Source organism: Fringilla coelebs (assembly GCF_963513975.1).
Source record: "Fringilla coelebs genome assembly, chromosome: 7".
Classification (NCBI taxonomy): domain Eukaryota; kingdom Metazoa; phylum Chordata; class Aves; order Passeriformes; family Fringillidae; genus Fringilla; species Fringilla coelebs.
Window position 1 is genome coordinate 24,556,008 of NC_140035.1, and position 12,641 is coordinate 24,568,648.

At 37.1% G+C, this 12,641-nt stretch overlaps 1 protein-coding gene across 5 annotated transcripts in view; it reads left to right on the forward strand.

Moving 5' to 3' along the window:
* Nucleotides 1-12,641, forward strand: part of NBEAL1 (neurobeachin like 1) — an 81,328-nt gene that overhangs the window by 43,690 nt on the left and 24,997 nt on the right. For all 5 annotated transcript variants that reach the window (XR_014616328.1, XR_014616329.1, XM_084209813.1 and 2 more), the window contains exons 20-36: nucleotides 28-161; nucleotides 544-703; nucleotides 800-902; nucleotides 1,610-1,766; nucleotides 2,253-2,411; nucleotides 2,749-2,908; nucleotides 3,191-3,279; nucleotides 4,102-4,683; nucleotides 5,282-5,457; nucleotides 5,811-5,964; nucleotides 7,157-7,285; nucleotides 7,598-7,903; nucleotides 8,014-8,163; nucleotides 9,027-9,184; nucleotides 9,638-9,762; nucleotides 10,588-10,714; nucleotides 11,798-11,946. Coding sequence is in view for 3 of the 5 variants with exons in the window: in XM_084209813.1 (XP_084065939.1) it covers nucleotides 28-161; nucleotides 544-703; nucleotides 800-902; nucleotides 1,610-1,766; nucleotides 2,253-2,411; nucleotides 2,749-2,908; nucleotides 3,191-3,279; nucleotides 4,102-4,683; nucleotides 5,282-5,457; nucleotides 5,811-5,964; nucleotides 7,157-7,285; nucleotides 7,598-7,903; nucleotides 8,014-8,163; nucleotides 9,027-9,184; nucleotides 9,638-9,762; nucleotides 10,588-10,714; nucleotides 11,798-11,946 (3,018 nt within the window). In the remaining 2 variants the exon portion in view is untranslated. The remainder of the gene's footprint in view (nucleotides 1-27; nucleotides 162-543; nucleotides 704-799; nucleotides 903-1,609; nucleotides 1,767-2,252; nucleotides 2,412-2,748; nucleotides 2,909-3,190; nucleotides 3,280-4,101; nucleotides 4,684-5,281; nucleotides 5,458-5,810; nucleotides 5,965-7,156; nucleotides 7,286-7,597; nucleotides 7,904-8,013; nucleotides 8,164-9,026; nucleotides 9,185-9,637; nucleotides 9,763-10,587; nucleotides 10,715-11,797; nucleotides 11,947-12,641) is intronic.

A 12,641-nucleotide genomic window follows, 5' to 3' on the forward strand; every position in this document is an offset into this window, starting at 1 on the left:
TTTTGCTACTGTTGTTCTGTTCTGCAGAAGCGCGTCTGGAGAAGAACATAGTTGCAACTTTCATCTTGATGATAAAACACTTTATTCAGGGACATCATGTTAATCAAGAAAATCTCATTCACTCCCATGGAGTTGCCACCCTAGGAGCCTTGTTACAGAAGGTGAGCAAACTTTAGAAACGTGATTTAGTAATGAATTTTGTGGATGAGGTCCTGATTATTTTGAAGTATAGCCAGAATGCCACTGTCTTTAAAGGCCTCCTTAGTAAGAATTTTCTTTCATGCATTTCTGAAAGCAAAAATGTGTAAGAAGTTGGTATTTATCTGCAAAGTACAATGCAGTGTTTCATTTTCTTTAATGTTCTGGGTTTTTTTGATATAGATATTGTGTTGTTTGGTTATTCAAATTAGACTACTTTTGTGTTAATTCTGTTGCTTTAATGGAGCAGACATTGCTGTAGAAGATAAACTTCCACTTTTTAAAATAAAATTTTATTAGGACATTCAATATTTTGAGTGCTGACACCTGTTGTTATTTTTCAAGGTGCCAAGCATCTTAATGGATGTGAATGTCCTGATGGCTGTACAGTTGCTGATAGAACAAGTTTCAGTAGAAAAGAACATGCAGCTTTTGCAACAGATGTATCACCACTTACTTTTTGACTTCAGCATCTGGAACAGTGGTGACTTTCCCTTCAGAATCGGTGAGCTCTTGGCCTCAGGCAACTGTGTGAAGGCACAGGACTCTTCACATGACACAAATCTTTATCTTGGTTCTAAAAGAAACCTTTATGTTGTAGGACATATACAGTATCTTTCTACAATCATCAAGGACAGTAGAAGGCTCTTCAGAAAGAAGTATGGTGTGCAGTTTCTTCTAGACACACTCAGGATTTATTATGGGTATGAGTTTTACTACTTCTGACTCCTCATTTATTTTATGTGGCTCTTGGGGTTTTTTGCCATCATTCTAATGAGAAAATAAATAAAACCGCAGGTTGGATTTTGGTGGTTGATTTAGTTTACAAAATTGCATTAATTTTTTTTCTGATTCTTTACTACGTTGCCTTGCCTTGAATTTTTATGCTAAGATTACGTAAAGTTTGTCAGTAACACTAGGAGTGCTAGTAGAAATAATTAAAACTACAAAATTGTAGGACTTGTGTTAAACAATGCAAATTAAGTCATAGATCATTACCATGATAAAAAGTTTACCATTTTAAGTTCTTTTAAATGCTTGTAGAATTTGAAGTATGACTTCTTCAGCAATTTAAAATTTTAACCTTTCAGTGCTGAAAATTTGTATCTGCTTGTGAGTATAGTTATGTGTTTGAGGAAGATTGGCTAGAGACTTTGCTGTTTCCTGTGGGAGGTGGGAATCTGCAATCCTGACCTACATCCAGATCAGTACAAGTCTGCATTTCAGGGCTTTGATAGGCTTGCAAAGTCTGCTCTGATTATAACTGTTCAGTTTCTTGAGTTCAGTAAAAATTGAAAACTTTTGCATATGCCTGGGTAAATGAAAAATTACCAGACCGGCACCGTCAAATTGCTATTAATGAGCCATAAAGAGCTTCCTTAGGTTGCCTCTCTGGTCTGTTGGCAAGCAGGACTGCTTGTAAAGATGGTGACTTGGCTCCTGATGACCTGAGGACAATACGGACATCCCTGTATGGACTCATCAAATATTTCCTGAGTAAAGGTGGAACACATGAAGAAATTCAGAGCATTGTTGGATACATAGCTGCCACCAGTGATGAGGAGCAGGTATGCAACACGGCATAAATTAGCAGTTTCAACTGGACATGTTTTGGTTTTGCATCTTGGCATTTAAAAATCTTGCCTTGTATACTTAAAAGAAAGGTGAACAAAGAAGAAAATGACCACAAGCAAAATGTTAACTGATGTGTGGTTTTGTTTAGATGTAGGTAAGATAAGGATGTGCCATTAGAAAAGTTATCTTAGTTTACAAAACCAAATGAATTGACTTTCAACTGACCAGGAGTTGTGATGATGTAGTTTCTATTTTGTAGCATCAGCAGCACTTGAACTTGTCTGTGTCCATGCTTAATATGATAATGTGTTCTATAGAGAGAAAAAAATGTATTAAAAGTTTTTTAAATGCACTGATACTGACCAACAAAATGTCTATTAATCAGCAAAGGTAAAACTTAAAAACCAAGCAAATTTTCCTAAAGCAAAACATGAAATCTAAATGAACTGGGTATTAATTTGGTTGTCTTAATTTTGTAGCTCTGCGGAATTCTGGACATTCTCTTCAGCCTGCTTCATTCCAGTCCAACCCCAGACCAGCTTTTTTTATTGCTCTTTGAACCAGGGAATGCTGATATTCTTTATGCTCTGTTATTGCATCAAAGATACTCTGACAGGCTTAGAGAACTTGTGTTCAAGGTAATGAATTGAATTATATGTTCCTAAATTAATTAATTGAACATAAATTCATGTTTTCCATTGGTCTGGCAGAAGCATATGTAATTACAAAGATACTGATCATCCAAGTTTCCTTTTTTCTTTTCTCTTATGTTAGCTAGATGGCATTGTCACAAAGGAATTAGTCTTCTCTTTAACTTAAGTATGGGATCTTTAAAAAAACTATCCCTGTTGTTTGAGTTAGTTCATTTGATAAACTTTAAAAACTGTGGACCAGCATGTTATATCATACATAAGTTTGAGAGATATGGATGCTTTTTTGTGCTCAATTTGCATTTGTGTCTACTTTTCCTTACAGATCGTGGAAGAGATGCTGAAATGTACCAAAGTTTATGAGCGGAGCAAGCACCGGATGAGGCTCAGAGAAGTGGGGTACTCCGGGCTGGGACTCCTTCTGAATGAATCCCCAGTTACTGTTTCTCTTATTAAAAACCTTCTTAACCAAGTTCTGTATGCAGGTAATTAGCAAGTGCTGTGTCTGACACTAGTACTCTTCTGCTGCTCAGAGGCCAACATCCCTGCTTTATGTTGAGGAGAGCTAGAGGTGTTACTTGTAGCATTGTTCTGTTCCAAGTTCCCATTAGTCTCCCAGTAGCTAACATTTTCTTAGTTAGCTGAAGTTTGTTCCTTTTACTATCCCTGGATGCAGTCATAACTTCCAAGGCAATTTATAAATATTTATCTGTTACATTCTCTTGTGTGATATTGCTTATGGTGGCTTTTTTCTTTCTTCCCTACAGATCCTGCTGTGAATTATAAAGATCTCCTAGCTGTAGTGTATCTGGCTCATAGATCAGATATAAACATGAGAGTGATTATCTGTAGAAAGGTTAGTTGTCTTCTTTAGAACTGGAATGCTGTCCTTCAAGCCTATGAACTGTACAGTGTGATAGTTAAATTATTTCTTTGAAACACAGTGGCAGTATTTGTTGTTACTGTTTTTTTTAGCAATGATTTATTTTAAAAATTAGACCCATCTGTCACTTACTGTTGAATTTTGTGTACTCAAGTACTTTTAAAAGCCAAAACAAAAAGTGAAGCCTCTATCATGATTCTCAAATAGCTTGTATTTTCTACAGGTTTGAGATATTAGACTCCTTGAATTACTGAGTCTTTTCAAAGCTTTTATCACTGGAATTAGTACTGAATGGTAGCTGTGAGACACCATATAGTTGATTAAGGTTTCCCAAAATGAAGAAGTGAAACTATAGTGCACACTTCAGTAAGCTGTTAATACTCTACTTTTTAAAATTTTATCTATTTAATAGTTCCTAATCAAGCATATTTTGTATTTGACAATTTTCTTTAGACTATGGGTAAATGGGATTATTTATTGAGATAACTGGATTTTGGAAGAATTGCGGAAGAGTTGCTGAAATATGGCAGCTTACCAATATGGTTTGATAGCTTCTTTTCTCCCCTACTCCTGAGAATTTTTTACTTTTTTTTCCTGTTTTTCTCAAATATATATTTTTTATGAGGAAAAATTTTGTGGCTGGTTTGCTTATTATTAGCTGATTATGGCTCTTTATATAAGGTTGTAAGAAAAGTAAGTAAGTTGTAAGATTGTAAAATGTTTAATTGAAAAGCTAGATGGATGCAGTTATGAGCTAAAATTAATGTGTAGATATGGGATATCTTCTATCCTTAGATTTTGCACCTTTTGCATTCCCAATTGGATGCAGCACAACAGATTTCTCAGCAGCTGGGCTGGCAGGACACTTTGGTTAGACTGTTCCTGAAAGAAAACTCAGAGGTCCGGATTGGCTTTAAGGAGAACAGGACTAATTCCTCCAGGGAAGAGGATAAAAAGCCTCCTACTGAAGAGCTTCAGAAACTTCAAGCTGATAAGACTGAGAGAGAGAAAGCTGGCAGCTTTGCATCAGTTAATGGTCTCTTTGATCAGTGGAGTTTAGAAGACAACAAATCCCTGGATGTCCCTGCCCATTTCTCTGTTATGCCGCTGGAAGATGCATCCACAGCAGAGATGACTTTCAGTTCGGAGGGCCGAGAAGAGCTGTGGCACAGTAATCCTTCACATTTGAGTTTGGATTTGTCCAGTGTTGACTCTTACGAACTGGCTGATGTTGGGAATCAGATGACAGACAGCCAGCCCAGCACTCCCTCACCCACAGAGAGCACAAAGCCCTTCTCTGGGCAGCCTGACAAAGAGCTGGGAGTTACGAATGATGTGGGCTTTGCTGCTGAGCTTTCCCTCTTTGAAAACCAAGGAGTAAGTAACTATGTAACTGGTTTCTCCAACTGTTGGAAATTTCATTTTTCTCTTTCAATCTCCCTAATGAATGATTATTACTTTTATTTGTCCCTCCTATCATCTAGCAGGAAAGTGAACAAAATGGCTCTTTCATAGTGAATAAGGGTACTTCCTCCTGCAATGTGTCTTCTTTTTTGATTGTCTACTTGGGGTAGCTTTGGTGTTTAAAAAAAAAAAAAAAAAAAAAAAAAAAAACAACAAAACAAAAAAACAAATAAATAAGGCCAACCTCCCAGCCACAAGAAACCACAAAAAAATACCTGCAAACTCTTCTCCCTCTATATTTAAACATCCTTTATCTTCCAGAGAGGAGGTATGGAGCAGACTTGCTGTGAAAAAATCAAGGGTGGCTAAAAGGCAGCTTGTTTTACATCATACAAGCAAGCTACAGTCTCTTATATTTGTGTTTTCCTGAGCTTTTCAACTGGACTTTAGAGTCCAGTTAAGGATTGCAGAGTTTCAAATGTTGAAACATGAAAGCATAAGGGCTGTGATAAGAAATGTTTTGAAGGTTTTCTATACTAGAAGGGCTTTAAATGTTTCACTTCTTTTGTAGGGGAGTGATAATGAACTCATACAGTTACTCACAGACATCCTACTGTGTATAATGTGGAAAGGTATTGAAAAATCTGATGATGATGCTTGGATTGAAAGAGGACAGGTGTTCTCTGCTCTCACCAAACTGGGGATGTCTAATGAGTTGCTGCGGCCTTCTGATGAAATAAAACTCAAGTGAGTGTACAGTTCATCCCTTTTGAGGATAAACAGAAGTGAGGGACATGAGTGAAGCTGGGAAGGGGTGGGTGTTTCCCAACAAGATGTACTTTTCTCTGCTGTCTCTTCACGTACTGGCAGAAATATATTCCTGTGCCTGTTCAGGAGGTGTGTCTTGAGGCCAGAAGGTTTTAAAACTATCACTGTTTTCATGAGTCTCTCAATCGCTTTTATCTCATTGGCTTATCAAGAAGATGGCAGTTATGTAACTGCAGACTAAGAGATTCAATTAAATACTTAATTGGATTTTTTAAAAGCCACTTACACTCAGAACATGTAATACTTACTTTGGGATTTTGTTTTCCATGCAGCTTGCTGGAGAAGATGTTAGAATGGTCAGTCACTGATAACAGAGATTCAAAAGCTCTCCCTACACATGCTGAAAATGCCTTCAAGCTCTTGCTAATTGTACAAGGTTTTCTGCAGGCAGAAGGACTAATTAATTCAAATTTATGGACAGAAAAGGTACAGTAACTGCATAATGAAAGTACTGTATATGGGCTGAAATGGTAACAAGAAAGTTGTTGGTTTGGAAACTGTCACCCTTCTGGTCATATTAAACCACAGATATTGCAGAGTAAGGATTTATAGTAGAATGGATTAGAGTGGCGCTTCATGAATTAAAAAAGTGAGTATTTACCACAGGGAATACAGTAAATTTTGCAAATTAAGTAGGTGTGTAAGTAGTACTCTTCACTGAGAATCCAGGTTTCTTCAGACTGGAGAAATATTTAGAAAATGTAAAAACTAATGAAACAGCAGCAGTTGTAGCCTAAGCAGATTTTGCACTGTTTTATCAGCATTTATGACTCTCTGAGCATCCTGAATGAAAGACCAGCCAAAACTCTGCTCTCAGTTGCAAGTTGGGAAATGTCATTTCTGGGTTTTGACTGTATTGGAGTTTCAACAGATATAATTTATCTCAACATTTATGGAATTTCTGGTGTTGGTCATGCTTCCTTCACAGTCTGAGTTGTCATTGCTTTTCAGGTTTTTTAAGCAAAAAAAGAGAGAGATTATATGGAAACCATCATTATTTCTCTAGAAATCCTTAAAAATATTTTGTAAGACTACTTTCTTTAAGAAAAATGTATAATGTCAAGAATCATTAACACAGTAATTCCTATGCTGTGCTAGAGAGTATATCAAGGTGTATTAGCTCTAAACAAACACATCTGGATAGCAAAATGTGCCATTTGCCTTGGGAATACCCACCTTTCACATGGCTTGTGTCATTTTTGCTATCTAAATGCTGATAAAAAGAAGTGCCTCCTAAAGTGGAGTCTTTTAAATTTTCTAAGGATATGGCATTTACTGGAGTTAATTTATAGGAAAAGCAATAAGCATATATATACTCTCTCCCTGTACACACACACACACACACACATATATATATATAAAAAATATGTACTTTATTAAGGGGAAATACTTGACTTAATGTACTGGGCTGTGTAGATTTTTGTTGTCCAGAATTTCTTTAAATTATTGGTTTAACTGCAGTGTTCTCAGGTGATTTTCTGGGTTTGGTTAAGTTATAAATGTGAACACAGCCTCTTCTTCAGCTCTTTGAAATTACTGTGTCTCCAGCTAGAGTAGTTATTGTTACTTTTATTTCAGTTTATTTTAATGTTATGCTGATTTTCTATTTCTGTAATAGCTCTTGGAAGAACTAGTGACTCTCATGGATAGTCTGTCAGTCTGGTACTCTGCTGGCCTAGAAGCAATTAGGCTTTCACAGGTGCAAGTCCAGCTCCTCCTTGGATTTATTGCACAAGACAACTTACAGGTTTGTTGCAGATTGTTGCAAGTGGTACTTGAGTTTTAAGGGCGCGTTTGATGTGACTGTTGGGTTTTTTGGGAGAGCTGCTCATTCCAGTGAGCAGACCTGTGGCAGTCCCTCATCCTTCTGTTGGGAAGATGTTTTATTGGTCTTTAGCTTTTGCAGTTTTACTCTACAGTCCTGTCAGTGTGCACCTGTGGAGCACAAGAGAGAGGTAGAGGCTTCTGTTTGAGGATGGGAATATGCAGGCAGGAGTGGCAGGAAAAAGATGGGTGCACAAGGAGGATCACATTCATTTTTTGCTGTTTGTTTTTGTAGGTCTGTGCCATGGCAGCAGCCAAACTAAACACCCTCCTTCAGACCAAAGTAATTGAGAGCCAGCCTGAAGCATGCTACCTCCTGGGGAAGTTGGAAGGCATTTTGAGTAGGTCAATTGAAGAGAAGACAGAAACTTATTCATTTTTGATTCCCCTTGTTCGGACATTGGTATCCAAGGTTTATGAACTTCTCTTTATGAATCTGCACCTTCCTTCATTGCCTCCTACCAATGGCAGCCCATCTTTCTTTGAGGACTTTCAAGAATACTGCAGATCTGATGAGTGGCAAGTTTATATTGACAAATATGTAAGTAGTAAATTCTTTTTGTATCGTTTCCTCCCTCTTTTCAGCCATGAAAGCAGAGAAACCCATTCAGAAATCATACGGTACTTTCTATTTTGTTTTGATGGAACCAGATTATTCCAAATATGAAGCAGTATGAAGAGAATTCATTCAGACATGATAATGAGCAAATGGCACTTTATTGGAAAGATTGTTATGAAGCATTTATGGTGAACATGCACAAGCGAGACCGGGAAAGAGGAGAAAGTAAGCTTAAATTTCAGGTAAGGTTTTCAGTGAGTGCAAGGTTCTCTTAAAAGAACTCTCTCTCGAGTTGCCTTCTGAAAGATGGAGAAAATGAATTTCAGGATGATCCAGTTCAAGTAATTGCAAACAGGTTAATTTAATTAAGATTTTATGGGCAATGGACCTATATGCACTTCTAGGATATGCTTTCTATTGAGGGTCTTGCATGCAATCAAAGTTATTTGAGTACAGTAGGCCTTCCTTTTCATCAGCAAGGTAGAAATATGCTCAGGCATAAGCTGCATCCTCTTTGATTTGTGTTTTGAATTATTAAAACCTGATTTCCTTAAACCCTATTTTAATACAATTAAAGCATTTACAACAGTGAACAGTTCTTACTTAATGTGTGGAAAAATTGCTTCTAAGCTGTCCTTTTATAAGGTCCAGACTGAGTTTTAGCATAAGAGTTAACAGGTAATTACAGGCAATACCATAGTGAAGTTACATGTCTCTTTGCCTTTTTAATAGCAAAACTTGTAGATCTATTTTATTCAAAGAGCTAAAGGAAAAATACCATGAGAGTCACATTCTAGAATGCCAGAATTTAAGAAAATAATATAGTAGGGTTTCTAATACTGACTGCTTTTCTGATGATGAAAAGTTTCTTTAGTGTGGATTCAGCATTGATAATGCTTTCTTCACATCTTTAAATTAAGAGCTGGCACTATTTCTTCTAGGTCTATGCTTTAAAAAATCTCTCTCCTAAGTATTACCTTAAAATTTTAGAATGTTTTATCGCTAAACCTTTTCCGTTTCTTCTTGTTTTCTGAGAATTCTTGGAAAGCTGATTTCCAAGGTCAGAGTAAATTCAGTGCTGGATCTTTTTGCAATGGTCTTTCAGGAGCACTTTGTGGAGCCGTTCAGCAGGAAGGCTCGGCAGGAGAACCTGCGGTACAACAGCATGCTCAAACAGCTCAGCAGCCAGCACACAGCCACGCTGAGGCAGTGGAGAGCAGCCCAGCTGTACTTGTTCTCTGAGCGTGGGCCTTGGGCTGAAAGGTGAGACTGGAGTTCCTAAACTGGGTGTGATTCTTAGAAGGAATTTGCTCACTGCTTCAGGGGGTTAAAACCAGGTCAGATTGACTGCAGTAATCATGATTGAGATGTAAAGTCTTGAGTGACAGGACAAGGGGAAATGGCCTCAAGTCGTGCCAGGGAATGTTCTTACTAGAAAGTAATTTTGCGGTGATTGTGGTGATGGTAGTTTGTCAGTTGGACTTGATGCTCTTGAGCATCTCTTCCAACCTTGCTAATTCTGTGAAAATAAATACTGTTTACAAAATGAAGAATGATGGTCAGAGCTGCAATGTGAAACAAAAGCAATAAACTGTATTTTAATCTTTTATTTTTTACAATGTACAAGTATTTTTCTCAATATGTACTCTTTTGTAATCAATTCATTCCTGTAGGTCTTTATTCAGATTGTTTTTATGAATATTCCTGATTTCCTAGGAAACACCGTCCTGTTCACTGGAAACTTTCAAATGTGGAAAATTTTTCACGTATGAGACTAAAACTAGTGCAGAATTACAACTTCAACTCTCATCAGGATGCTAGTGACCTGAGAGATAATTTAGGTAAAGTTGTATTTGCTATCTCATTTGAGTTCTTACCAAAGAAAGATACCCACTTTCCTCTTTGTGTTTAATAAGCAGTATCTGCTTATATACTTAAACCTTGATTTTTCTTTCTTTAATCAGTAGTAAACACTACATTACAAGAGTGGTTCTTTGACCTGAAACAGCATTTTCATACTGAGTAGAATTCATTTGCCCTCATTCATTGAAATGTGGGGTTTTGTTGAGCAATAAATAAAAGTCAACTCCTTTGTTTTAAAATAAGAAGTCATACAACTTTCTTGTATGAGATTATTTCTTCAAGAAAGAAGCAAAGAGATCCTTAAGCAGTGTTTCTTCAAAGCCTTTTAGAATTTGTGGCTAAAATATGTAGATAGGAAGTGCTTTGTTTCAGAAGTGTGCCAAACAGCTGAGTTAGGTTTAACTGGTAAGTTCAGTGTATTGGATATGAAGTCTGAAGCAAAAAAAAAAAAACCCACAAAACACTCTTGTAAACCCACATAACCAAAAAGCAAATGCAGTGCATTTCTACTAAATCTGCATGCTTTAGCAATGTCTGGGAAGACATTGCAAAATATTTTATTGTAAGTGTCCACATCAGAATTCAAGTTAAATTTTTATTAGGCATATGTGTTGTCATAATTTTCAGTGTAGCTCAAGGACTATTTGTAGTGTTCTGCTTAACCACAAAAATATATAAGAAACCTGGTTGCTTCTTACTTGGTTAAAACCAAAATTCAGCTGTAGAAGACAGGCTTAGTATGTTAGATTTCCATAAGTATTGTAGCAGAAAAAGTTATGAGCTGATGTGTCTCTTTATGCTAGGTGTGCATCAGACACAGCCCTCCAGTGAGTCTCTGCTTCTGGAGGTGGTGAAGCAGGTGAAGGTGAGTGACTTGGAAGATGATGTTCTGGAACTACCAGAAGAAGACACAGCAGCAAGTTCCAATTTGTAAGTAGAAGAGGATAAACAATTGTCATTTGTTTCTGTGCTAGGGATAAGGAGCAAGAAACAACCTTGGGAGTTGAATAGCATCCAAAGTTTCCCTCTTTCTTTGTCTGGCCTTAACAATTCAATCCAGGGTAGTTTTGATCAGCAAAGTTACTATTGGATTTATCATTGTCACCACTGAGACAAGAAAGGCCCCAGGGAAAAGCAGGCAGAGCAGATGTTTGAGAATCCATTAGTGATTCACTGCTCACAGGTGGGCTGAAGCTACAGAATTAAGGCTTTTCTACTGCAAATACTGACTGTAATTCTCAGGAGGCAATCTGCTGTGTAAGGACATGGACCAGACTGGAACTGCCTCCTGTCCACAGCTGCCATGGTCATTCACTCCACTGTCAGCTGCATAGCATGAAAATCTGTGTGGTTGGCATTTAAGTGCTGAAGTGCCTTGTGTTTAAGAGCATTCCAGAGGAGAAGCCTGCTTTGCTTCCTTCATGTCACTTGTGTGACTGCAACCAAAAAAAAGGGCAGGAGAGAGAGAGCAGGGAAAAGGGAGTTGAGGGAGGATACAAATGCTTTGCTTCAGTAATTGAACATGTCATGTTGTGCATGCATCTATGTTTGTGCTGTTAAGTCCAGTAGAGAGTTGGCACTGTGAGTGGTACTGATACATTTTGTACTTTAAAGGTTATGAAATGCTTGCTGTAGATTATAGCAAAATAGCCCTGTAGACAGCTTCAGTCACATGAACTGGAACTCAGCTCTGCTCTGAGCCAGAGAACTTAAGCACCTAAAAATTAAATAAGGAAGGGAAATGCAGCCTGATGTCTTTGTTCTTCACATGATGAGTCAAGTCCACTGTGCCTGGGACCAAAATATCAAGAGTAAAGAGTGATACTGTGAAATGATGTTTGTGGTCTAGTCTGAAACACCCAAGACTGCTGATGAAAGTGGCTTTATAGAATTGTTTATGTTGCAGTTTTAATGCTATTAAAATTTGATTCTTTTCTGAGCTGTACTCTTACCAAGGACCTAAGCAACAGTATTATCTACCCATCCCTGTAACACTTAGTGGTGTTTTTGCAGGGATGAGAAGGATGACGAAAGTCAAAAAGAAAAGCTAATATTGTCTGAAGACTGTGAACTCATTACAATAATTGATGTGATACCAGGCAGGCTGGAGGTCACTACCCAGCACATCTATTTCTTTGATGGCAGCATTGAGAAAGAGGAAGGTAAGCCTGATCGATATCTCTTTATTTTCAGTGTAGTTCAGCATTCTGCTTTTAGTAGGCTGAGTTTATGTTTTGAAAACAAGTGTCAAAGTAATTGTAAAGAGACAAGTTGTTGGTCTGTACTTAAAATTAATATTGCACTTGATGGTTAGTAGCTGACTGATCCCTTCAGAATTAAGAATCTGGAACTGTAGTTTCTGAGCTGGTAAATTGATTAACTATTCTTAATATTTCTTAAAAATAACTTACTAAAAAACCTGGTGACTAAAAAAAAGTTTACCTCTAATTTGCTTTGCAAATGGCTCCTCTCTGTTCTCGTTCTACACTAAATAATATTGTACTTGTGCATTGATTAAAAGTAGTATGTAAGCATTAATAATCTATATTAATTTAGGGAACTTTAATAGAACATACACATCTGGCTCTGAAAACACTGAAGTGAAATGTTAGACAAATAATAGTAAAATTTCCCAAATCAGTATGCCAAAATGTTCAGCCATTGGGAAATCTAAACATAAAAGTTTATTTGAGCCTGTTTAAGAAACCAAAAGGAGCTGGTTCATACTTTTTGTCAACAGAATGCATTTATAATATGTCTTTAGTCAGAAAGCAAAAGCGAATTCTGCATTCCATCATATATTTCTTGCTTCATTTCTTTCAGCACAACAAGATCTGAAGTTAATATTTTCCTAGCA